Consider the following 27,588-nt stretch of genomic DNA (forward strand, 5'->3'; position numbering starts at 1 on the left):
ATGAATTTCTTAGGTAAGATGTTTAGTGGCGGTGTCCTTGAAAAGGATTAAATAATGTAATATATTTGTCCATAGTTTAACATATTACTCTGTAATTTTAAGTTTTCACTAATAAACTCTCTATTTTCTAATGTACTTGAACAAGGCCTATATCACAATGAAAAGAACCCTTTTTCAAATTTAGGTCAGTTCACTGACCTTGAAACTGTGAGGTACATTGGTTGCCTGCTTAAAGTACCCAACACAAGATAAGCTACTTGCCAATCGAAACTGCACTTTAGGCTTTAAAATATAACTGAAATACACATCTAAGTTACCTTACACAAGATCAGAACAAAACTGACTTTATAAATCAGGTCAGTGTGACCTAAGCAAACATTAACCTCACATCTGTGGTGTTTGATTGCACACTGACACACCACCACATCAGCGAGGTACAAAGTCAGTCAAACCTTGTAGCTATAGGGCCAAACTTCAGAGCAGAAAAAGAACTTTTAAAAGTTCGTTCTTGCTGGTGTTTCACGAGCATAGACAAAAATAGGTACGTTTTTGTATTGTATTGTTCATGTTCATGATCATGTTGTCACCTCTGAGCCCCAGGCCCTCGTGTCTTTGCGAGGATTAAAGAATAAAAAAATATTGTTTTTGAGATGACCCCCGATTCGAAAAGCTTCACAGTATAATACATTATGACAGGCCCTCGTGTCTTTGCGAGGATTAAAGATTAAAACATATTGTTTTTGAGATGACCCCATAATATATTATACTGTGAAGCATTTCGAATCGGGGGTGATCTCAAAAGATTTTTTTATTCTTTAATCCTCGCAAAGACACGAGGGCCTGTGCTCTGAGCGTGATTCACAATGGTGAGTTTCTCATGGCGCCATTGCTCATTGACCAACGTAACATTCTTCACAACGTTATGAAACAATGTGGTCTGTGATGCTGTAGGTGTGTACAGATGGGCCAGGTGACCACGTGAGTTTCAAGTTACGGATAGGACGGCGTTGTAGAGGTGAACGTTGAATCAGTTGTAATTGATAATGTAGTGTCTGGGGTGTATATAGTACTCCACACAAGATACGCTGTCAGGTCATTGTGTTCACAACCATGATGTAGGTTAGAGGCTTGCATCTTACACAGCACGGATCAGCGGATCAGCTAGCGAAGCACAACCTCAATCAATGTTCTCAGCCATAGTCCCCAACATCGGAGCACAAACTGAACTTAAAGAAATTCATTCCTGCTGGCTATCACGAGAAAAGGCAAAATTAGGTAACTCTTTGTATTTTATTGTATATGCCTTAGGGCTGGGACTGGTAACCCGGATACCCGGGACAGGTGGTTAATGAGTTTTATATAGCGCAACGTGCAGCATACAGTGTTGCATATAGCGTCACACCAGATATAGCATATTGTATATGGGGTCACATCCAACATATGCTGTATATTGCGCAACATCCAACATAAGTTGTATAAAGTGTCATATAGGGCTCTGACGGGTAGCAAAAATCGGACTCAAGTACCCGGGGGATAAAACCCGACCCGGACTCGAGTACCCGAAACTTATAGTATAAATTTTAGTGAGAGCTATGTGTTTGTTTTAGGTAGTTTTCAATGGAATTTCACGCAAGAATGCAGCGCTTCTAAGTTATAACGTCTGTATTAAATTACACGAAATCTTTCCTTAAAACACGTGGTTATCAATTTGACGAAACACAAACCTCAACTCATGATTTGACTAGCATCGGTCAATGCAGGGCCACATTACTCAACTGAGCACTGGCGCAAACAGCCCACAGCAGAAACCAGTTCATGTGAGCTATAGCGTCACGTGTCGCAACACGTGGTTATGAATACACAAAACTCGAGGGTTTGAAAAGCTTTGAGACTGGGGTAACAATGAGGCTCAACCCACAATGCAGAGAACAAAATTCCGAAAAAAACAAGCCATTGTCAAAATCAGAACATTTATTAAAGCACATTTCGTTTATCCAATATTAAATGTGAATTTCTGTGAAAAAAATTGCACATTGTAACAAAGTGCATCATGGACGATCGCCCACGCGTCTAATGGTAAGAGTACATGATTTTAGATCCCACTCGTCTGTGATGTAATGCCCTGTGACGGTGATGTATTAAACCGTGGGTGGCACAGCTGGTCCAGATATCTGTTGTCAAAGATACGCCAGGTTACTGCTATAGAATATCTTGAAGCTGAGTTTTGGTGTCGGAATATTACTTCATAAGGTAATCATGGAGGGTCTTTGGGCATGTTACTATACTCAGCAGCAAAACAAACGTCAGTACAAATTCAAAATTAGATAGGCACTGTAATCAAATCATTACAGAATTTGACATAAGCGGATCAAAACTATGTTTGTGTACAATATCTTGACACATCAATGAATTTCAAGACATTACGTGAACGTTTGCAGTCCATACATACCTTTGACTTCAGTATCTAGTGTGACCACCACGAGCGGCAATAACTGCAGCACAGCGTCTATGCATGGGGTGCATCAATCGATTGATGATGGCCATTGGTACTTGGAACCACACTCTGAGAAAGGCCTGGCGCAACAAATCGGCTGTGTTCGGCCTTGGTATGACATTAATCAGTCTCCTCTGAATTTCATCCCAAAGATGTTCAATTGGGTTTAAATCAGGACTAAGGGCTGGCCACTGCATAACGTTGACACCGTTCTGCTGTAGGAAGTCCCATGTAGCTCTTGCAGTATGGGCCCGGGCGTTATCATGCTGGAAAATGTTGTTCCGGTGACGTGCGAAATGTGGGAAAGCTTGGTCGATGTAGCTCACCGCTGTGATGCCGCTTCCTCTCCCTGGACCAAGGTTCTGGAACACCACTGCACCTCCCCATGAGTCTCTTTCACACAAATTGGTCTGAGTAACGCTGGCCACGTCGTCGCCATATTCTTGTTCTGCCATCTGGAGTTGATACGCAGTACCGACTCTTATCTGTGAACAGAACAGTACTCCACTGCCTGTATCGCCAGTTTTTATGTTGTAGGGCAAACTGTAGACGTTCACGCCGATGACGAGGGGTGAGGATAGCTCCACGGTAAGGTCTACGGCAATGGAGGTTCCCGCTGTTAAGACGTCGGCGTACTGTATCAGGACTGATTGGTCTTCCGTGTGTTCCCACTGTCTGTCGTGCTGTTTCGGATGCCTGCATGAAGGAATTCTGTACATGCTGTCGCACAACATGGCGGTCTTGTCGCCTTGGTGTCAGCCTTGGTCTGCCAGTACGGGGGCGATCATTTGTGGTGTTGGTGGCCCGGAAACGTTGCTGCAGCCTGGAGATGGTCCGAACGTTGACCTGGAAGTGATTGGTAACGGCTTGTGCAGTGTGGCCAGCTTCAAGTCTTCCTAGCGCCTGGTTCCTCTGAGCTGTCGTGAGTCGCGGCATCCTGCTGACGTTGTAATGTGAATGTTTCAACCAGGTTTGGGGGGTGCATTTTATAGGGCTGGTCCCTGTGAACAGCACGTGCAGCATGAGTTGCATGAAAAACATGGAGAACACCGTACCATCTCCGAGATCAGGTTGCGTTTTTTAGACCATTTCCTGGGTTCCATTCTGAGTTTGGGAAGGAATGTCTTTGCTCAGGTAAAGTTGGAGATGTTGTCAAAAATATACAATCAAAATATTAAATGAGTTTGTGAAGGACAATTCCAAACTGACGTTTCTTTTGCTGCTTGGTATATATAACTTGGATTCAGTGAGTGACAAAAATCACGAAAACCTTTACCTTTAAAAAAGGTCTGAGGTCTCTAACGCACATCATCATGGCCTTGCGTGTGAGTATCTCGTATGTTTTTAAGTCAAGTTTTTTTCGGTTGTAACCCCCCAAATATCCCTTCGTCAGCGTGGATTGCTTTTTGACTGGATTTTGGGAAGAATCGTCCACACTGACGGACTTGTGTTTTCATGTTAAGATGTTTTCTCATTGAGTTTGTTGAGCTCCCTGCATAACTCAGCATAATGCCACAAAGGCGACACTTGGTTTTGTGTTTTGAAGTGTCAAGATCAAAATGGGCCCATACGTTCGACCTTTTCTGATCCATCACTGCACACGTTGTCACGTTTAGTTAAGAGTTATCTCCCTTTGTCGGGTACTCGCGTCCTGGAATTTGGACTCGAGTCCTGCCGTACCCGACCCGTTGCCGGGTACTCGAGTACCCGTCAGAGCCCTAGTGTCATATCCGAGATATCGTATTGTATATAACATATCAAACGACCTATCATGTTGTATATAGCACCATATCCGACATATCATATTGTATATAGGGCCACATCTGATCTTTCCATATCATAAAGTATATAGGCTTTATAGCATTACATCCGACATGCCATGTTGTATATAGCATCATATACGACATGTCATATTGTTTAAAGCACCACATCAGACATATCATGCTGTATATTGCATGACACCCCTTGTATCTCATTGTCTATTGCATCACATCTGATCTATCATATTGTATAATGCACCACAACCAACATATCATGTTGTATATTGCATACACCTCAGACATACTATGTTGTATATAGCGCCACATCCAACATACCATGTTGTACATAGAGCCACACCCAACATATCATGTTGTATATAGCGCAACACCCGACATACCATGTTGTATATAGAGTCACGTCCGTCACTTGTTGTACATAGTGTCTTATCTGACATATATTGTATATAGGTCTTATCTAATATATGTTATATATTGTGCCACATCTGACATATCATGCTGTCTTATGTCACATCCAATGTGTATTGTATATTGCGCCACATCCGACTTATTGTGTTGTATGTTGCGTCATATATCCGCCCTATAATAATTGTTCCCAATGTTACATCAGTGCACCTACAAATATGTTATCTAATTAATCAATACATAAAGATCAAGATTTTACAAAAGCGGTTGTTGCATACACAGGTCAGGTTTGAAATACTGGGAATAATGGATGCCATTTATTTGCAAATTTCTTCATTTCATTCTTTCTTTTGGCAATGAAGCTTTCAACAGAAAAAATATCTTTTAAAGGCTTTATAAAGTTATTGCATTTTGGAATGTTGTTTTTCAAAGAAGAGACATACATATGTCTTTTTGCTGAAATTATTATATGATAAAGTAATGGGATTTTACTTAAGGAACCAAAATACACCAAACTTTTTGTCAAATTAACTTTTTGTATGAAATGGGTGTTAATCCAAATTTGAAGATCATTCCAAAACTTCTTAGTTTCACAACATTCCCAGTAAACATGGCACAAGTTTTCATCCTCATCTTTACAAAAGCTGCATGAGGCACTTTGGATAAGGTTAATTTTTAATAGTTCCTCTTTGGTATAGATAATACCATGTACAAATTTAAATTGGAAATCTAAGAGTTTTACATCATTAATGTCTTGTCTGTAAGCCATAAGTCATTGGCCAATCAAAATCAGTATCATCAAACACTTTCTCCCATTTATGACACATATGAGGGTTATTATTATTAAATAGCAATATATCATAAAATAATCTTGATCCCTGTAATGATTTCATAAAATTCTTTTGATAAGAATTTAGATTCAAGTCATAGTTATGTATATATCTGTGATTTGTTATTGTATTTTTCCATGATTCAGGTAACATATTTAAAACATATCTATGATCTAATTCTGTCCCTTTTATTGAATATTTACTTTTCAAAGATTCAAAAGACATCAAACCTCCTTCATCATACATGTCTTTGATGGTTAATAGTCCTTTATTTGCCCAATGTCTGATATAATGATTTTGGTTGTTAAAGGTATGATTAAACCATAATGGCTGTGCTAATATTTCATCAATGTTGCTTTCCTCTATGGTTATGTTAGAACAATACATATTCCATGTATTTAAAACATCTTTCCAATATGGATTATGAATATCAGCAATATTATATAAATTAGCACCAAATTTCATGATATCATGTAAAGGAAAATTGCATGGATTGCATATTGATAATTTTCTCAAATAAAGTCTCAAAGTGGACAGTTTCAAGGCATTGATAAAGGTATTTATGTCAATCATTCTTACTCCCCCATGTATGTAATCTTTTTTCAAAGTACTTCTCTTAATTTTGTCCTTTTTGTCATTCCAAATGAAGGAAAATATTTTATCAAGGGAGGTAACAAAATCTTGGGGTGGGTTTGGTAAAGTATTAGAAATATGAACTAACTTTGAAATAGCCAGTGTCTTGATAACAGTGATTTTGCCGATTAGTGTTAAATGTCTTTTCTCCACACAGCCAATAATCTGTTAATTTCCTCTAGTTTTTTCTTTGTATTGATGATCCATAAATCCTTCAGTTCGGCGTTAAATATAATTCCCAGAACATCAAATTCATTTTTTCGCCATTCAATATTCAAATCCTGACATAGTTTATCTCCACAGCCTGTTTTTGAACCAATCCAGATTGCTTTAGTTTTATCAATATTTATTTTTAGTCCTGACATCTTATAGAAGGTATTAATTGTATCAACAGCAGAATAAAGACATTTCTCTGTACCATCTAAAAACAATTCAGTATCATCTGCATATTGTCCTAATTTATACTCCGTATCATCAATTACTTTACCTTTGATATTTTCATTTTGTCTTATCATGCATCCAAGGATTTCAGCTACAAAAAGGAAAAGATATGGTGATAACGGATTCCCTTGTCTACAGCCCCGTATATTTGAAAAGAATTCTGAGAGATGTCCATTTTGAATAACACCAGAAGTTGTATTATAGGTAAGGATATTTATCCAGTTAATAATTTGGGGACCAAAACCAAACTTTTTAAATACCAAATTGATAAAATCTTTAGAGACAGTATCAAATGCCTTTTCAAAATCGATCAAAATTAATAAACCTGGGATGTCTCTTCTTTTTGTCTCAAACATAATGTCATACAGTAATCTTGTGTTTTCGCTTATATTTCTACCAGGTATAAATCCAGTCTGATTTTCATGAATCAGAGAGTACAAGGTTGTTTTTAAACGATTAGAAATACAAGTGCTTACTATTTTATACAGTGAATTCAATAAAGTTATTGGTCTCCAGTTTTTTAAAAGGGTTCTGTTTTTATTTGGCTTGGGTATACATGTAATGACACCTCTTTTCATTGTAAAAGACATTTGATTCTTATTAAAAATATCTTTAATAAATCTATAGATCCAATATTTAAGGTCTTTCCAGAAATATTTAAAGAAATCTATTGGAAATCCATCTACTCCAGGACTTTTGTTATTTTTCATATACTCTCCCAAAAAGAAAAGCATAATGAAAATAGCAATTTCATGTAGCAATGAATTAAAACGTGAGTCATTTTACAAAAGGTTTTGCTCTGTTTAGGAGTCCTATGGTGTTTATGTTTTGAAACATCACAACAAAACGCACCATCCGTACAATACCCGTATTTAACAGCATGATTTTCAATTTCGGCGTGTAGTGTCACAGAATACACAATTCACATGCAATGCACGTGAAAGTTGGGGATCAGATAGTCTTAATGATGGGTATAAAAGGTTGATCGCAGTCTGTCGATTATTCACTGTATTCGGAATATTGTTGACGAACGCACAATGCCACGTCTAAGTGAAGCCAACCGTCATATCGCCATTGGTTTGCTTGAAGCTAGCCAGTCTCAACGTGCAGTTGTGCGACGCATGAATGTTCACCAAAGCACCATTTTACGGCTCTGGGAGAGATATCGCCGGCAGAATTCGGTAGCAGATGCCCCTCGTAGTGGGCGACCTCGAGCGACCACTGCGGCGCAGGATCGCTACATCCGGGTACATCACCTGCGTCATCGAACAGCTACGGCGACCAGTACAGCTCGACAAGTACCCGGATTGAAGAGGCTTTCTGCACAGACCGTCAGGAACAGGTTGAGAGAGGCTAGTTTACGTGCCAGAAGACCTAATTTTGGCCATGTGCTTCGACAACAACATCGTCCACTTCGAGTTCAATGGTGCACCAACGTTCAGGCACGTTGGAACCTACCGAATTGGCGTAGAATCTGGTTCAGTGATGAATCACGATTTCTATTGGAACGACGAGATGGAAGAATGCGGGTGTACAGACGTCGACGTGAACGTTTCGCCGACGCTTGCGTTCCCCAGGTGGACAGATTCGGCCGGGGAAGTGTTATGATGTGGGGAGAGATCACCTGTCGTAGGAGAAGTGATTTGGTGACGATCCAGGGCAACCTGACAGCTCAACGGTACTGTGACGAAATCCTACGCCCACACCTCCTTCCAATCATTGATCGCCAGAGGGAGTTGTTTCAACAGGACAATGCCAGGCCCCACACAGCACGTCACACTAGAGACTTCCTCCGAACCACAACGTCAATGTGCTCCCCTGGCCCTTAAGATCACCGGACTTAAACCCGATCCAACATCTGTGGGATGCCCTGGACAGACGGGTGCGACGCCGTAACCCTCAGCCCCAGACACTTCAGCAACTCGCACAGGCACTACAGGCAGAGTGGGCTGCGATTGGGCAACACGAGATTCTGAGACTTATTCGTTCGATGCCGAGGCGATGCCGTGCAGTTCTGGATGCCCCACGGTGGTCACACGAGGTATTGACTTCAGCGCCACCACACGTCTCCATGTGACACTCAAACTGACTTTCTTCGAGTTGGAGTTGGTCTGCATTCCCAGTGTGCAATTTCGCTATATTTCATTGACTCATAAAGCCTACAAGATGTTTCAAAATAAACATAAAAATACAGTTGAAATTCCTATATGTTTTTTTGGGAGAGTATGTTTTAACAGCCAATGTTATTTCTTCCATGTCAATATCTTTTTTCTAATTTGTTTCTAAGATAGTCACTTAAAGTGGGTGTTACCACATCTTGTAAACAAGTATCATCCTCGTATTTCCCGCCAGAAGAGTAAAGTTTTTTGTAAAATGTTTTTACTTCATTTAAGATAGAATAGCTGTCAGTAATTTCGTCATTGTTATCCGTGACAATCTTATTAATTGATTTGCTGACATAATTTCTATTTTCTAGGTTGCAAAAATATTTGGTTGTTTTCCCCCTCTTCATACCATAAAATTCTGTTTCTGAGCTGTATATCCCTTATTTCATCTTCTTTAATTTGTTGTAGTTCAAGTTTATGTTTTGCAAGTTCGGATAATAAATTTTCCTCAATAGTTTGAAAGTCCTTTCTTATTGATTCTTCATAGTCTTTAATTTTAGTTGCTAATTCTGAGGATTTATCAATGGTTTTCTTTTTTAGAAAGGTTGAAAATGAAATTGATTTTCCTCTAACTTTCATAAGGAAGGTTTCTAAAAATAAACTATCATCAATCTTAAGTTTTATATTAAGGTCATTAGCATTTTTATCATATACATCAATATCTGAGTATTCTTCAACTGTGTCCTTTAATATGGATCTAACAAGTTCACTATAATCAGGTTGTAACAATAAAGAAGTATTAAATTTCCAATACCCCCACCCTTTTTTTCGGTTAATAGTATTTGTGGTCCGTGGACCGTTTTATAGCCTGGTAGAATATCGGAATCAAGTGTAAGGTTCAGCAAATCTTGTGAGATTAAAAAAAGTCCAGTCTGGCTTGTTGCCTTGGATGCTTTTTCCACCATGTAAATTTTTTCAGATTATCATTTGAATCCCGCCAAACATCCACAAGATCATCAGCTGCAATTGTGTCTAAAACTACTTTTCTGGCCTTGGGATTGTTAATATTTTTGTAATTTTCTAAATCAATGGAAGGATCAAGAACCAGATTCCAATCCCCTACCATAACCAGAGATTCATTCTCAAAATTGGATATACTTTCAAAAAGCTTTAAATAAAATAATGGGTCATCAATATTTGTACAGTTATGTCTGCAATAATAACTTTTCCACCTTCATCTTCCAGGGTTTTATGTATAGTGAGATCAATATTATTATTGAAAAGTATTGCAACACCTCTTGAATTGGACTTGAAAGGTGCAATTATACTCTGCAATCCCCATTCATTTCTCATTTTATTAACATCTTCTTTGGCTATATGGATATCTTGTAAGCAAATTATTGAGTATGATTTCTTTCTATAGAGATTCATAACTTCTTTCCTTTTGTTTTTATCTGCCAGACCCCTACAGTTAGCTGAAATCATCTTTATCTTTTTGATATTATCCATCTGATAACCAGGTTAAAAACAAAGTAGTTTTAAGCATTGAAATATAATTGAAGTCTCTAAAATTATGCTTGAGTTTTGTAACTAGATATATGTATAGATGCTGTATTTCAAAACATGTCGGATCATCTGATATAAAAGGTTGAGAACAATGTCTTGATTTTTGGAAGACTACTAAAAATATGATGTAGTAAACATAAGCACTGAAAGCTGTTGAAAAGAAAGAACTGAGGCCCTAAACTTGTATCGGTGAGTCTTGTGACAATATCATTCAAAACGCAGTTGTCAGTGTTGATATGTTAGAGGAAAACGTATGTGATGTGCATCGCTCCTTTACAACAGAGATGTACATGCCTCTCACCACCCCAACAGTTATATTACGTGCATTTCAGGTACAATCTTATCACTTCCGCGGGCCAGGTATTCTGCTACTTATCTTCCCTCGTGTGTACATTTCCTTTTTCCTGTTGTAGACACACACAAGACTGGGCACATTCGCTGACGTTGGAAACAGGATGTTGTCCGAGTTCATACTGGGGACAGCTGTTGTGCTGTTTCTCGCCTACATATATCAGTCAAAACGGAAATACAGCAGCATGCCTCCGGGTCCGAAACCACTGCCAATACTTGGCAATTTCTTCGAAATAAATGAGGGTACAATGGCACAAGATCTCACTCATTTGGGTTCTCAATACAATGGCATATTCACTGTTCATCTGCTAACGACGCCGGCAATCATTCTGGATAATGTCAAAAGCATAAGGGACCTCCTTCTTTCTCCTGAATATGCTGACATCTTCAGTGGAAGGGTGAGCTCATATTTCAGCAAGCATTTGGTGCCACATGATATGGCATTGCAGACGATTAGTGAACTACAGCAGTACATGAGAAAGTTGACCTTTCGTGGAATAAAACAGTACGGAACTGCACTGAAAAATGTTGAGCACCACGCCCAAGTAGAAATCCAAGAAATTATCAAGAGGTGCAGAGAAAGAAATGGCGTCTCGTTTGACCCGTTGGAAGACCTGAATCAGTATGTCAGCAACGTGATCTTAATTTTGGTAAGTTGGCATATTCTGAAGAATAGTAACTAATAATCGTTGTGGTGATTACTAATTAGGTACATGAATAATGGTCTACATAGTCGTGTAAAATGGTGTTTTCATGATTAAGAGGATTAAATTTGTGAAATGATTACTGGTTTGCCTATGCACCACAAAGGTCTTGATGAACTGTGGCATTCACCAATCTTGTACATATAATTTCAGATTTGTGGACAAAGATTTGAACCTGGTCATAAGACACTGGAGATGTGTGGCAATATTGCCACTGAGTTTGTGTACCTCTTCAACTTCAAGAACCAGATTCTCATGGACAATGTCCCGTTCAGTACAATGTTGATACCAGACCTAAGACGGGCATGTCAAACCATGAAGGGCAGTTACCATTATTTCACTGAGGCTATTGACAAAATATCACAGGTAATGCTCACAACCCCAACAAAGATATGTTCAACTGTCGTCAAGTAAATGACGCTTGTTTGAAGCTGCTTCTACTGCATGTGTACTATGATAACAGACACTACTAACCAAGAATGAGTGTGGGGTTATTGGGAAGTTAATACTTCCTTACTCTTACATCCTGAATATGCTGAATCAGTAGGATCAATCTTGAAGGATTGAAGAATGCTTAGATACTGAACCTATTGGTGAAGGTATTGATGATTCTGATATTAAACTGAAGATTGATGATATCTTTGGAAAGAACTTAAGGGTTTGATTTATCAGTGGTGTTTCAAGAAGAAATAAGATGTCTCTTACCATGAAGAGCGGCGTTTTGATATTAGAGGTACATATATGGATCTTGGATATGTTTTGAAAAAGGGTTCAAGATTATTTTATGATAATGATTTTGAATGGCGTATGATTTTTATATTTGCAGAAAGAATTTGAAAGATGTAAAACTTTTAGATTTTCAGTTTACATATTTGCACAGAATTATTTATACTAAAAAGAGCTTTTGAAAATGAAACTTGTTGACAATGTAGTATGTAGCTTTTGTAATGTTGATAGTGAAACTTTATGTTATATATATTGTGAATGTAATGTAACTTTTGTAAGCCAAACCTTCTGGAAAGAACTTGAAAATTGATAATCCAACCAATCATATAATCTTTTCTGCTAAATCTTAGAACAATAACTTTGATAAATCTTCAGACAAATGATGTTCGTTATTCTCAATATTTAATTTCTGACTTAATCTTTAATCGAAGCTGAATAACTTTACTGGATTATAATTTCTTTATGCTATCAGTTGATATACAATCTTTGTTGAACCCAATGAACTTTGAACATGCATTTGTACATTTATTGCTTTACTCTGCTTGTATTCAATTATTGGAACAAATAAAAAGAATTGAAAAAAAAGATATATATTGAATATTATTGTATAAAACGGAGCAATTAACGCTTGAGGTGATTGTAAAATGTTATCAGCTAAAAATATATCTTTGTAGGAATCAAAAGGTACGATGCCCGACTGTCTCTACACATTGCTGTTAAAAGAGCGTGAGGAGGGAATGTTATCAATGGGAAACGTAAAAGGAATACTGATGGATATCCTGATTGGAGGTAATACAATACAAATGATATTTTGCTTTGACGTCTTTCTGTTTATCTTTGTACATAATGAACTTTACATGTTTTCGGGTTACCGAAGGACAAATACTCATGGACAATCACAATTATCAGTACACAGGTGTCTGATTGTTACATTCAACTACCATTCAATATTTTATGTGGACAGGTATTATCACAACAAAAGGAACCCTTTACAGTGCCCTAGCGGCAATGGTAAACTTCCCCAAGGTCCAGAAGAAGATCCAGGAGGAGATCCAAAGGGTGGTTGGAAAGGACCGACTTCCGGATTTGGAGGACCGGAACAAAATGCCCTACACCAGGGCAGTAGAATTGGAATTATATCGTTACTTTACGCCCGTTGGAACGCCTGGTCCAAGGCATTTGACACAAGATTGCACCTATAAGGGTTACAGCATTCCAAAGGGAACAATGGTGCGTTTCAGTAATACTTAAGGACCATATATCTGCAAATAGCTTCCTTCATGGCATATATATTTCATAGTACATATTACCAACTGGTTATCTAACACGATCTACAAACTCATTACACAATCCTTATCGTCTATTTATTCCTCTCCTTTGATCTTGTAAGATGGTACCTGCTGATTCCAAGCTGAATCTAAAACGTTTATCGGGAGTCAGTCCGCACGAGAACTATGTGTGATATATACCAATAAACAACAAAGAAATGTGATATAATTAAAAATTGTATTCTCAAATCAACTCCTCAAATAAATACAAAGGTATAACTATGACAGTACAAATAGACTGACAGTACAAATTCAGAGGAAGTGAAATAACACAAGAGCAGGGATTATAGCAACAAAGCTCATGATGGCAATATTCAGGAACAGTAGCCCAACATGCAACTAGTCCTGGCGGGATATGATCATCACACAATGCTGGTCTACTGGTGACTTGAGATGTACTGTGAGATGAGAGGCAATAACTCACTCCCTTCATATCCAAGAAAAAGCCGAGATAATTCCACAATAGTCTCAAAGGCAGATGGTTCTAGTATAGGCTTTCCAGATTATTCATCATTGTTCTCAGCACCACTGGAGATGCCTCTACGGTTGTAGCACAAGTCGAAATATATCACACCATTGGCTCTACAGGTACTATATGTAAGAAGTTAAACATTGATGTACAATGTATAACGCTGCCTCATAACATTATTTATTTCACTTAACAGATAATTACCCTCAATGACACCATCAATTAATAACACAATTCTACTGAATCTTTCTTTTGCAGGTTACTTACAATGTGTGGCGAGTACATCATGATGAATCATTTTGGGAGAATCCCTTCACATTTGATCCAACCAGATTCCTGGATGAACATGGCGAACTGCTGCCACCGGAGGAGGAAAAACGTCAGAGGTAAACATTCAAAGTACAGGACGTGTTTCAGCTGAATCACATTATGTTTGGAAATGAAGGCTCGGACAGCAATTACCACATTGATTATGGTTCTGACCAACCTAGGATTCTAATTTGGACGACCAACACAGTCGGATGCTGGCAGATTGTTTTTACAGTCAGCTCTTAGCCATACAAAATAACAAGATCAGGAATGAGAGATTTCAATACATGTACAAGTCTTTGAAGGGCATTTAGAAGTAGAATGCATACGAAAAGCAAGATTTATGGATGTCAACTTCTTTATTGGAGGAGCAAGCATACACTCCAAAACGTCGTGCTATTCACAATAAAGAAGTTGACATCCATAAATCTTGCTTTTCTTATGTATAAGTGTTTCATTTCATTGCAGACTGTTGACGTTTGGCATCGGAAAGCGTTCTTGCATTGGCGAGAAGCTGGCCCGAGTGAGGATATTTCTTGGACTGACGTCCCTACTCCAAAACTTCGACCTGACTCGTGATCCATCGGAACCTTTCCCTTCACCCGACCCCCGTACATACCAGTGTGGATTTATCTCACAACCACCTCCTTACAAGCTACAATTCAAACCTCGACAATGAGATCATCAATGCACCAGTTATACAGACACATATTCAAATTGATGAGATGTTACATAGGAGTCAGAAATTGTTCATTCTGAACCATTCAACACAGGATCCTGGCATGGCATCTTGGTACACATTGGGACATCTTTTTGGACTCTATGTCACATGTGTCATAGTTCTAAAATGACTATAGTTAATCCATAATTATGGCGGTCATAATTAAATGATAAGTTTTGTATTAGCATCAATATTGTTTTGACCAATAGCGATGTTAGTTGCTAGCTGTCCATGTATGAGTGAGTGAGTTTAGTTTTACGCCGCCTTTAGCAATATTCCAGCAACATCACGTCGGGGGACACCAGAAATGGGCTTCACACATTGTAGCCATGTGGGGAGTCGAATCCGGGCCTTCAGCGTGACGAACTAACGCTTTAACCACTAGGCTACCCCATCGTCCCTGTCCACGTATGAACCAACAAGACTGTAACCAGTAATTATGTAACTCAGTCAAACTTCGACGGCTGGGGTTATGTACCAGACTGTACCAGGCTGTTCATGGCCAAACGCATCATTATTGTAAATAGATAATGTCAGGTGGTAACGTTAAATATATTCAGCGGTTACTGCACTCTGTAACTAACAAACGATTGTAGTATAGCGTTTATTCTTTGAATTATATATAATATATATTGAAAAAGAGCCCCAGTGGGATGTGAGATTCAGAACCAGAGGAAATCTAAATTTGCTTCTTTAAGGGGGCTTCAGCATTGCAGAAGGGATAATAATGTGCTTAAAAATTGTCAATATGGAAATCCACCTGCCACTTAATGTCAATGATTTGCACGTGCAAGTCGCTCTATCCATGGAAAGTGGAAGACAATAAACATGTATTGATGCTTTTTTAACTGTCGTTCACTGTTCAGGTACCTGTTTGAAATCGCAGCTTAAATTAAGACAGTTTTGACACTTGCTGAAAGGGGTCAGGCTACAGGCCTTTTGGAATCTGATCAAACTCTTTACTGTGAATCAGGGTGCTATTGGTAGATTATGGCAGAAACAAGATTGATGCTAATACAAAACGTATGAACATATATATATACCTTGGGCAACATATATATACATATATATATATATATATATATATATATATATATTGACTCCTATGTGTGTGTGTATATATATATATATACTGCCCAAAGGTCTACTGATAATATATATGATGTGCTGCCCAAAGGTCTGTTAAAAATAACAGATAGGATGTGTTGCCCAATAGGCTGTGATTATGGCAGACGGGATGTGTTGCCCAATAGGCTGTGATTATAACAGATAGGATGTGTTACCCAACATTCTGATGATTATGATATACATATATTTCCCTGATTATGATATACATATATTGCCCAAGAGTCTTCTGAATATTCATATATACATATAGAAGGGCGAGGGGAACATAAACAAACATCGAGGGTACATCAACCTATGGGCCCCGAGGGACCAGTGAACAACGTATTTATCTTACCGAACACCTTAATGTTAATTTGGAATTGTTTGAAGGACGGATGCAAATCTTTTTGTAGCCATCGCTAGATTTTGCTCACAAGAAAAACAGATTTAGAGTTATCTCCCTTCCATCGATTTGCATTCGCAAAATATCGGTAATTTCCGTACATCATACGTGATTCAGTGTTATTCGAGATAAAGAATTACTACCACGAAGTACCAAATGAGTTGCCATTGACAGCGGGGTACATTGAAATGTTACTTGCCTGTAAGCGGGGTACATTGAAAATAATAGAAGAGCGCTCCGCTAGTCAGAAAGCGACATTTATGTGTGAGGTAAGATAAATATATCTATATATGATAAGTTGCCCGCTCGTTAACACAATACATCCTATTCATCATAAACACAGACCTTTAGACAACACATCCTAGTTGTATACAATGGAATTGAGAATCGAAAGCTTGATTGTTTTACTAATGACCTACCAAAAATATGATGAAAAGAGGCCGAGCTAAACACATTCTTGACTTTGTATCTTGAAATGATATGTTATGAGTGTTCACTTATCTTGATATCTAGAAAGAAACTATTAAAAACTGTTGGTGCCCTTTGACTTCCAGTGCATCTGCTGATAAACAGTATATCCATCTTTACATTTTAGTACCTTCTCACAGATACAACATCTGAATCCTGAAAAGGTAAAGGAAGAAACTGTATCTGCTGACATGGAATACAGGTGTCTTTAGTTCTCATTTGCTGAATATACTGTGTATGAAGGACACAAATCATTAATGCAAATGTATTGACATTTACATGAATCATTTGATAACAACCCATTTAAACACCTGATACAATTATGTAAAACAAATTTATTTGAGAACCCACCCATCCCCACTCTCAACCACCCCTGTGATATGAACAGAATGGTGTCAGAACCTTCATACACCTGATTATCTGATGGACGATTGAAGTAGGCAATATGTTAATTTATATACTCTGTATTGAGAAATGCCAATATTTTCTCTTCATGGGTCTGGTCTGAATTGTGTGCACTACGAACCACGACACGCATCAGCTCTCTATGAAACTGTGGTAAGATATGAGTAGATAGTAGCCTGAAAAGTGAAAATGATATCTCTATAAAAACATGATAATTGCAGGGATTAAGTTTTGAATTGTAAATGTTTGGACATCATTCAAGTGCGAAAGTCAATAGAAAAGCTTAAAAATGTTGAAAATTGCCCTATTGATATATGAAAAGAGCAAATTCTGCCAGTTTTCAAAATTTTACATTTTCGGTAAAGTTTTCCATGATCAGAACCACAATACTTGTCTAGAACTGCTTGTTATGAGACTAATACAGTTTGTCTTTAAATTTTTCATATATGTCATTAAAGACAGGCTATCTGTATATAGCACTTTTCCATGTGTATCAATTAATCTCTTATTGGCCATTTTGAATTTCTTGTTACATTTATCAATAGTAAAAGATCCTGTATTGAGATAATACCTAAAACATGTATTGCTGCACACGGTACTGATCGGCACACTACCATTCAAGATAACTGTACTAATATTGAGAAGGATTGAACAATTTGCAAAGATTCATGAGGCATTACTTCATGAGGTATTGCAAGTTTGTGGTGCTGAGTTCTAAAGGTAGGCCAGAACATTGTTAAGGTTAGGGATGCCTAAATACATCGATGCATTGCTATTTTGTCTAAGACGGTACAATTATCAATACATTCAAAACTGTATTGATATTTAGTTTTGAAAGTATCTGTTAAATTTACATTTATCAAATGTATCATGTTATTTTGATGTTATAAGAGTTATAAATGATTTTTTTTATGCCCAAAGATGGGAAATTAGAACTTTTTAATCTCTGAGGATAAAAAATGTTGATCTTTTCATGGACAATTATAAAATATGAAATATTAATGTTCAAAATGTAACTAAATTCACGCAATAATGCAGCGAAAAATAGGGATCGTGATACATATCAAATCATGACATGAGTATCGATTCATGAAAATTATGTATCGCGACATCCCTAGTTAAGGTAGAAATAAATTTAACAAAGTTGTGAAAATAGTATTCACAATTTAAACCTACTAACGTGAAGGTATTGATCTCTGGATCACATAACCTACCCCCTTCCTCCCTTTCGAATGCCTCAGAAACTCCTCCTCTGATTCTGCAATTTGAAGATCATATTTCTCCTCTGCCAAGCTCGTTCATAATTGTTTGCATTATGTAACATTAAAATGTTAACAGTATTATTCTCAAAATGATTATGAACTTAAATTCAAAACTGAGATTAAGAAATTATATTTTTTCTTCTGAACTGATAAAGTATTTAAAATACTACTAGATTTAGTTATTATCCTAACAACATACATAAATTATGAATTTACAATGTTTCATATTCAGAAACTTTTTTAAAATAAAATTAACCTACCAGACATAAACTGGATTGGATATGATTTCAACGTCTAACAGGACCATCCGGGACTAGCACTTAGTCTCTGAAAATATATAATTTTGATAGAAACAAAAATTCCTTTTAAACTGAAAAGGGGCTTCAGTGAGATGGGAGATTCCTGAATCCAAGTAAATCTAGACTTGCTTCAATTAGGGATGTAGCATTGCAGAAAGGCATTGACGGAAGTAAAAATAATGTAGTTCAGGAACTATGAGACAGGCTTGACCTTTCCAGACTTTTTACAATTTTGTCAACTTTGAACTTGATTTGAAGAGTGACCAAAGGAAAACACTTGTGCCATCAAGTCAATTTGAATGGAATTTAAGAATACCCATAATATCATACATAGTATGCATGAACATAAACTTTTGTGATGAAACATAGTTTCAATTTACTCACACAATATACATAGTTATGTCTTTATTAATGGTGTCAAATATGTTCTCTTCACGATATGGCTGCAATATTGCCGAGGTGACGTTAAATAATAACTCACTCCCTCACTCACGTTATTCATGGGTTGCTTCTAAGTCATGTTCAGGATGCAGTTTTGTTAGTCATCCATGCATAAATGTCAAAACTCACCACTAATACAAAATATGTTGATTTCTTTCAGATTTCTTTTGATTTTTGTTCAAAGTTACTATTCCTAATAACGATTATCGATTCTATGATTTATATCAATACTGTCTGCCCAGTGCTGTTCAGAGATGTAGATATTAGTCGACAGTGCAAACTATCAGCCGATGATGGGCCAATGATGAATGATGCACCCTACCTGAATAGATGCACCAAAGCGGCATTTCTGAAACTGTTGTTATGGCTTTGTAAAGGTAACTTACAACAGAAAGAGGTTTTAATTCTTACTGTTTTTATTGAAAGGAATGTTCACCTCAATTTTACAAAAAAAGTTATTTTAAGAAACCCCCTCTTTGAACAAAATTACCCTTTTATGCAATTTGACCGCTAAGGGAACTTAAAAAAACATATAGACTAATAACATATCCCTGCATAGAAACAGTTGGACTATTGACCTATTGACCTGTGGACAGACAAGGTTATAGTCCTGGGCCAAATGCAAGAAAAGTTTTTATCTTTCAGGATCTCTCAGCAGCAGTAAAAGTGTTATCCGGTAATTAAAAATTCTTGTCATAACCAGCCACAAAATGTATCAGGTTACGAAAAAAACAAACAAGGTTTTACCCAGACAGCCATTACTTGTAGGTAATAAGGTTGTAGGCTACAATGTAAGTAACCAGATTAAGGTAATTAGTATTATTAGCATGAAAATGGTGCAAAATATACAGTTTATCACTTAACACTGATGTTTTTACTCTGATAGACCAGTGGAGGAGATATACTGCACAATGATACCCAAAGGGGCAGGGCTCAAAGCAGGAGTACAAAAAGCTATATTTGAAAGTTAGAAACTCTTGATAAAAATAATGTAACTGAAACATATTATGGTCAAGCGAGCAGATGCATATTTCCTTTGCATGAACATTTAGGAAATGTGTAGCTGATCATATAAAAATGTGTAGTTCAGCTATCAGAGGAAACAGCAAAGAGCGGACAATCGAGAGTGACATCATGAAACTATAACTACAAGTCTTCCTCAACACTGCAGTATCAGCTCATTATTTGAGCAAACCCATGCCAATGAGTATGAACACCATGTTCTAATAGAGGGTGACAAGCACTGATGCAGTCAAAATATGCAGTGTGGGTGATAAAACCGGTTGTAATGTGTTATGCTATCTCTATATTTGGCCTTTAAGTAAATTTACTGAATTCAATTCTTACAGATTTGGTTAGTTCCTGAAGTTAGAAAAGGTTTGTGGACTGTTTTTGCGGTTTTATTTATTTATTAGTTGGTAGATATATATTTAAAATAAGAAAAAAATATTTCGGTGCGAAAGTCAGTCTGATACCCTGAATATAAAGCGTCAGAATGAGAGCCGGTTTTTTTTGCCGCACCGGACCTGATCGCAAGTGGTTCATAAATTACTTGGTTCCCTATCTGCTGACCGACTAGATATGCGTCTAAGTACAAGAATGTACGCTGGCCTAAAGGAAAAGGTTAATTTCACTCACTGAGTGAACATATAATGCGTTGTGATTAGCTGTAACGGGGTGTGGATCTAGTCTGTCTCACAGTCCCTGAACCAAAATAGTATTTTCCCTACTGCCTAGCCCTTTCTGCAATGCTAAAGCCCTAAATGAAACAAGTCTAGATTTCCTCAGGTTCTGGTTTCCCTGGGGCTCCTTTTCAATTTATAATGGGTTTGATTGTTACCATCAAAATTTTATAAATTCAGAGACTAAGCGATAGTCTAGGTGTGGATCAAGTGGCAACATGATACGAGACCTCACAATCGTGATCAAGTTACTAGCAAACAATTTCTTCCAGTTGCGAAATCTTGAAATAAATTGTGTCATGGGACAGGCATCGCCTTTGATACAATTGTACATACTGCTGTTTTCAACAAAATACTCCGATTACGATACAAACCATGCATTTTCCATAGCTTTGTGCTGCCAAGTCACCTCGTGTAATGTGCGAAAACTGTAGCAAACGGGATCCAATTTGACACAAAACGTGAATGGGCCTTCGTGTGAAACATGAATTCAATTTATTTACAGATTATTACAGTGTTATTTTGATTGAAGTATCAAATGTTTTAAGTATTTAAACGTGTTCTTCGTGGCATATTAGTCTCGTCTGTCAGCTCCAACAATATCTACAGACATTATTGGATTATTAGCTAAGTGACGTCATCATGTCGGGTGGACGTGTCTCTCGGCTCTCACCATGGCTTCTGATTTTACCTTACAGAAGGTTCTACTGAGGCAAATGTTGATACTAAAGGTATGAAATAGCATTTACACATTTAACTGAACGAAGTATCTCCCTGAAATACATCATGATCTGAAAGTTCTACATGCTGACAGTAGTGGGGCAACATTCACATGTGATCAGCCATCTTGAATTCACGGGAGCAACATGTGGTATATGTAACCCTTATCATACTACTTTTTAATTATCAAACTTCTGAAACACTTAATGGAGACACCATTGGTCTCCACCAAACGAAATCGTTCAAACGTGTCCACTTCACCCGTGACCGACACTTTAAACAAGAGACAGTGTAACTTAAGCTCTGGCGGCCAGTGTCTGGATACAGCTAGTGACCTATCTAATTCCATGATGAGTGACCAGGAAACCACCGATGCAGTATTTGTTACTGATGAACCTTATGCTAGCTCGTTTATCAACCAATTCTTGGTTGCTTTACAACATAAGACAGTTCTGTCTGTGATAGGAGCTGCTGTTGGTGAGGCTATCAAACCAAAACTCAGACAAGAGATGAACGCTATCGTTCAGAAGAACAATGAATTAGAGAATGAAATTACTATTCTAAAAGACTGCATCACAGAAAAGGACAAAGTTATACACACCCTTACTGACAGTCTAGATAGACTTGAACAACACTCCAGAAGTAACAATATCCGCGTGGCGGGTATACCTTAGAAGCAGGGTGAAAATACAAACCAACTTATTATTAATGTGGCAAAGGCAATTAGAATTGATATTACATCCTCTGACATTGATGTCAGCCATAGAGTCCCCCGCTTCCTTCCTAAACCTCAGGCTCAAGCAGGACCTATTATTGTACGCTTATCAAACACCACCAAATAAAGCCTGATTACTAACAAGAAGAAACTGAAAGACCAGCGTGTGTGACCAGGCAGCAAGATCTCCATCAGTGAAGATCTAACCAGAAAGAGGGCTGCACTAGCACGGCAGGCGAGGGATCTTGTCAAGGAGAATAGGGTGGAATCCTCATGGGTGACAGGGGGTGTCGTCATCGTCAAGATGAAAGATGGCACACAGAAGAAGGTGTCTACAGCCGCCAATTATCAGGAAATATGTGAAGCTACACGTCTCATATCTGTGATCAGGCTAAGCCACAAACCATCAACAATTAATGAAGTGTTCTAGTGTGTCACACATTCCTATTTGTCTGCTATAATTACATAAACCAACCTTAATGGGGTGAGTTTCTTTGTAATATATATTTTTTATAATGTTTATTGATAATGCCTCATGTCTCTTGGGCGTGGATTGTGTCTCATAAACAGCAAGAAATCTTTACTGAACTAATCCATCTCTTCAAGACATTCAACTGATGGCGGGATATTACTACATTATATATTGTGAGTATTATTGTGCCTGTGTACAGTGTAGTGTTAAACCCAGTGTTACGATAAACACATCATCAATCTGATGCTGAAAACCTGGTGAAAACACAACTGATATATACACTCAACAAATATGCAATAAACCTAAAAGTGATAGATTGAAATGCACGTGTATATTTGTATCAAGCAAATCAATCATACGAACAACAACGTTCCCTGCTCGTCGGGCAACCTCGCAGACTATTCTAATAATGCATATCGCCTACTCTGAATATTCTAACTCTCCATGCAACATCTGACTGACTGACTGACTGAGTTTGGTTTTACGCCGCTTTTAGCAATATTCCAGCAACATCACGGCGGGGGGACACCAGAAATGGGCTTCACACATTGTACCCATGTGGGGATTCGAACCCGGGCCTTCGGCGTGACGAGCCAACGCTTTAACCATTAGGCTACCCCGGTGACCGGACAAAATCCACCTGGACAAAATCCACCCGGACAAGATCCACCCCAACTTTATATTGTTTGTAAGCCAGATCGATGGGAGTTGATATAACTCAGTATAGGATGGTAGTTTGGTTGTTTGCTGCTATTACCTCTAGAAGAAATAGTCGCCGTTTGATAGGTTTACATATTGCTGCATAGTCCCTAGTATGTGTTTAGGTGCTCGTTACTTTGTAATGATTTCTTTATTATTGATATACTGTGGAGACGTACATCCAAACCCGGGTCCTGATCTTAGTATTATCCATTTAAACATACGTAGCTTGCGAGATAAAGTTGATCTACTTGCTGCCGAATACAGTCATTATGACGTCATTTGTTTATCGGAGACTTGGTTAAGTCATGACGTAACAAATGATCCTATACTTATATCCGGGTATCACCCGCCACTTCGTAAAGATAGACCGACAAGGGGAGGAAGGGTCGCGATTTACGTGAAGGATAACCTGTTCTATAAACATGCAGCAGATCTTGATGTTCCCGGCTTAGAAGCTATTTGGGTCGAAGTGATTACAAACAATAATAAACTTCTAGTAGACCGATCCAGTCTGTCAATCAAAACTGGCGCATGCGTCAATTTTGGCCAATCAGCAGGCCGGGCGCGCTGTGTGGATTTGTCAGACTTATTTCCGGGGTCAAACGATGCCTCCGAAGCGATGTGCTTCGAATTATGCCATTTACACGCGCTGTATCTATTACATATTGCTGTGATTTGATGTGTACTTTTAACAAAACCATTACGGACAAGACAAAAGCAAATTGAGGCGGGTCAAGGAGCGCGATAGGTCTCGCGATCAGATAATTGTCTGCACCATCGTTCACGAAACCTACGTCATGCCCGCAGATGAGAATTTGCACGAATTTCCACACTTTTGCACATGTGAAAAATCATTACCAATTGATGACAACAAATAGCTTTGCAAAAAGACTTTGCAAGTGTTATAAACACGGACAATTCTTGTAACTACAACATTGTTTTTACTTAACGTTTTAGTCACTACTGGGCATTGAGGTGGTACGCCATAAAGCTGAAATGAGACAGGCGAGAAAGCCGTGGCACAATGTAAACAAATCTGACAGCGATCTGATTTCGGTTCTAGGGTCGACCGAAATAGCAAAACGTTTTACGTTAAAGAATAATGTGGCGGATACTGTTCCCTTCGCTCTTAGATATTCTTAAATTTGTGACATTTTAGGATGTTTTAAGTATCAAAAGCACAATCCGAAGGCCTGCACAATATCTTGTTAATAGTGCAAAATATTCGAGGAGTAATATATTTTATTCAAACGAAAATATTGTCAGTGTCAGCATGCAGTTGCTTATCATGCAATATCCAAATATCACAATTAATTCATATGAGTGCCTATAAAACTATGCTTCAAATATTTCAGAATTTTATAAAGAGATGGATGGGACTTTGAATTGAATTACGTTCCTCCATGTGGATCGAATACGAAAACTATATGTGAGAAGAAGTAGTGACTTTCTGGAGCATTGGGCGGAGTGAAATAAAGTGTATATATCTTAATTATGAGGACATTTGAAGTTTTGTTACAACATAAAATTATTCACATTCACATATATTGGTACATTTTAGGAGCAATATTGCAACTGTCATTTTGATTAAGTCACTGGAAATGATAGCAAGGTATGTTTAAAGAATCTTGCTCTTTTTAGTAAATGTGGAAGGGTAATACAATAAATAACAATCTAATCAATTATAAATAATTATTTAATTGATTGACATATCAGATTCACATGATTTTAAGGCAGAACTAGGCAAACAAACACTATACAAATCATGACAGGACAATCACTTGGTATTAACTTAGTTTGTTAGCTCCTGCTTTTAGATTTTTTTAAAATAATACATTTACTAATAAGATAATTCTGAAAGTGATTGCTAGTATCATAACTCATCAAAGTTATTTCAACATCCAGAGAATTTGACAAAGCAACCCTACGTTTTGGCCACTTCCTGGTCAGGCATTATCCAGTCCTGGAACAGAATAACTTACAAAAATCTCAGTTGACTTTTCATGTAATGGAATAAATATTGAAACATATTTAACCCAGACTTGATGTGATTTTTCTTATAAATCATCCGTTTTGAGGAGGTTATTATCACATATTCATGACATATAGTATACATTGCTGATTATGTAAAAACATATAAACGAAATTATATGTGTACAATCGCAAATCAAAAGTGCAATATTTTGTACTTGGGTTTACTTCCCTAGAAACGAAGCAGCCGAGATACCGAAACCAGCCGGTCATTGTGTGTGTATATTTAGAGATGTTGGGTTTTATCAATACATGCTCATTTTTTGTGTATAACATTTTGCAATCAACAGACATCATAACATGTCATGTGTACAAGTATCACCACTGCCTGTCTGTGTAATTACATAACGTGACAGAGACCGAACTCGGGCCATAAATCAATGCGTTTTGTTTATGGTGTATAGCCTGACAGGTGTTGTGTATTGAATATTGTCATTAGCAGACGGGCAGGCAGACACATATGTGTCAATAAAACAAACATTGAGTTTTGTCTGTGACAACGACATATCTATATCACAGTTAGAAATTCTGTCAATGCTAAATAATGACATTGCTTTTAAGTATCGAACTGAGAAAGTGACTCGGTAAGAAGAACGTGGCGAAATAGACAAATGAAATTATATAAACAGTTAAATCGGTAATCTACTGTCATAACATATAAAAAGCTCGCGCCTGTGAAATATCAACAAAACATTAGAAAAATGGCTCACATCAAAGACTTCACCGAGTATTCACCGGACAACCCGCTTCCAAGCTGCGCAAACCTATTTCACTGCGCATGTACTATGAGCGCAGCCCAGCTGTTGAAACCACTTCAATTCCCCCGAGCGCTGGGGGAAAATTAGTGAATCGTTTGAACTCCGATTTCGCGCGGTTTTTTTCATCGCGTTATTTTTGAACTTTATAAGTTGAATTTGTATTTTTGACGATTTGTTTCGGTAAGTCCATACCGAAGGTATCAGAATCTGCAAAGTTGTGTTTTACGTTGCATGTGACCTTTAAGATGTTGGTTTTGGACAAATCGTTCAAGGTTTGTTGATGGTTATTTGGAAAATGAGCCTTATATTATTGCACACTGGTTTGTAGGAGGTGAACGCTTTTCATGTGTGTTTTCCTAACCTTATGCTATGACTTTTACCAAATTTTGAATCAATCTTACTATAATTGTTATGACACTAGTAAGTATCTCAGAAAGGGAAATGGATAAAAAGTTAGAAATGTCCTCTAGGGATCAGATCTAATAAAACAAATTATCATTGTTTAAGAAGCAATAATGTCACTTTGTATTTGTATTGACAAAAAGCTTTGAACTTAGGATATATTCTTTGCACCTTATTTGTACTAGTAGTAAGCAGTTAAATATTTCTGATGAAAAACAATATTTTTGTATTTTGTGTAACATTCTATTTCAATGCTAGTTAATTGTTCGGGTAACAGTTAGTGGATCCTCTGCTCAAAGATTTGCATCACAGGTTTCCTATTTCTGGAAGATGGGTCACTGGACAGGTGCAACCTGTATCTTGGATCTTCTTTGTGTTCTGGTGCTGTGACATACCTGTACATAAACGCTGGCAGTTCATGAAGTCAAGTATTGTGGAAGTTTGTATGTAAGTTAGGATTCCACAACAAACTACATGCATTGTATAGAAAAATAAAATGGAAAGGATGGTTTAAAAACATGGATTTCCTTATATTCAGTGTCATTTTAGGATGGTGTACAGATTTTGAAGAGGGAAACTTTACTGAGAATTGCTGCAGATCAGCTGCGGAATATTTGCTTCTTGGTATGTCCAGAGTACATCCATGGAAACGATTTTTCATCGGGCATGTAACTCATTTTCACTCGCCAATTGCAATCTGCCAAGAACAATATATTAAAAATCACATACCTATAACTTGCATGTTTAAATTATCATTCACAAACGACGGATACCAAAGTACCACAAGCATTATTCATCAACAACGTTCTCAATCACGTACGTTTCGCCGGCGGTGATGCCATTGTCATTAGTCAGTGGTTG

The 27,588-nt window shown here is 37.6% G+C and overlaps 1 protein-coding gene and 1 long non-coding RNA gene across 5 annotated transcripts; one reads left to right on the forward strand and one right to left on the reverse strand.

Annotated features, from left to right (window-relative positions):
• The first annotated feature begins 418 nt into the window (after window positions 1-418).
• Window positions 419-15,157, forward strand: LOC124271246 (cytochrome P450 2C30-like). 4 transcript variants are annotated; one of them, XM_046706339.1, is made up of 8 exons: window positions 761-1,275; window positions 6,665-6,785; window positions 10,666-11,253; window positions 11,461-11,673; window positions 12,708-12,822; window positions 12,998-13,263; window positions 14,089-14,216; window positions 14,608-15,157. In XM_046706339.1, exons 3-8 carry the CDS (start codon window positions 10,708-10,710, stop codon window positions 14,816-14,818), a joined length of 1,479 nt encoding a protein of 492 aa, XP_046562295.1. In that variant the 5' UTR covers window positions 761-1,275; window positions 6,665-6,785; window positions 10,666-10,707; the 3' UTR covers window positions 14,819-15,157. The 4 variants fall into 4 exon arrangements, with proteins under 4 accessions (XP_046562294.1, XP_046562295.1, XP_046562292.1 ...); XM_046706338.1 differs by lacking the exons at window positions 761-1,275; window positions 6,665-6,785 and adding an exon at window positions 419-541; XM_046706336.1 differs by lacking the exon at window positions 6,665-6,785.
• LOC124271247 lies at window positions 1,675-18,540 on the reverse strand. Its single transcript, XR_006896983.1, has 3 exons — window positions 18,458-18,540; window positions 14,071-14,075; window positions 1,675-1,686 (listed from the first exon to the last, which is right to left on the reverse strand). It is a non-coding gene; the product is annotated as an uncharacterized LOC124271247 (long non-coding RNA).
• Window positions 18,541-27,588: the final 9,048 nt, after the last annotated feature.

This window comes from Haliotis rubra, unplaced genomic scaffold (assembly GCF_003918875.1).
Source record: "Haliotis rubra isolate DU_JTF1 unplaced genomic scaffold, ASM391887v1 Scf159, whole genome shotgun sequence".
NCBI lineage: Eukaryota > Metazoa > Mollusca > Gastropoda > Lepetellida > Haliotidae > Haliotis > Haliotis rubra.

Excerpts from the sequence above, each read along its gene's own strand:
- LOC124271246 (XM_046706338.1), top strand. The coding sequence starts at position 10,708 with ATGTTGTCCGAGTTCATACTGGGGACAGCTGTTGTGCTGTTTCTCGCC. Across the intron at positions 11,254-11,460 it reads GCAACGTGATCTTAATTTTG|ATTTGTGGACAAAGATTTGA; the intron begins GTAAGTTGGCAT and ends ATATAATTTCAG. Across the intron at positions 11,674-12,707 it reads CTATTGACAAAATATCACAG|GAATCAAAAGGTACGATGCC; the intron begins GTAATGCTCACA and ends ATATCTTTGTAG.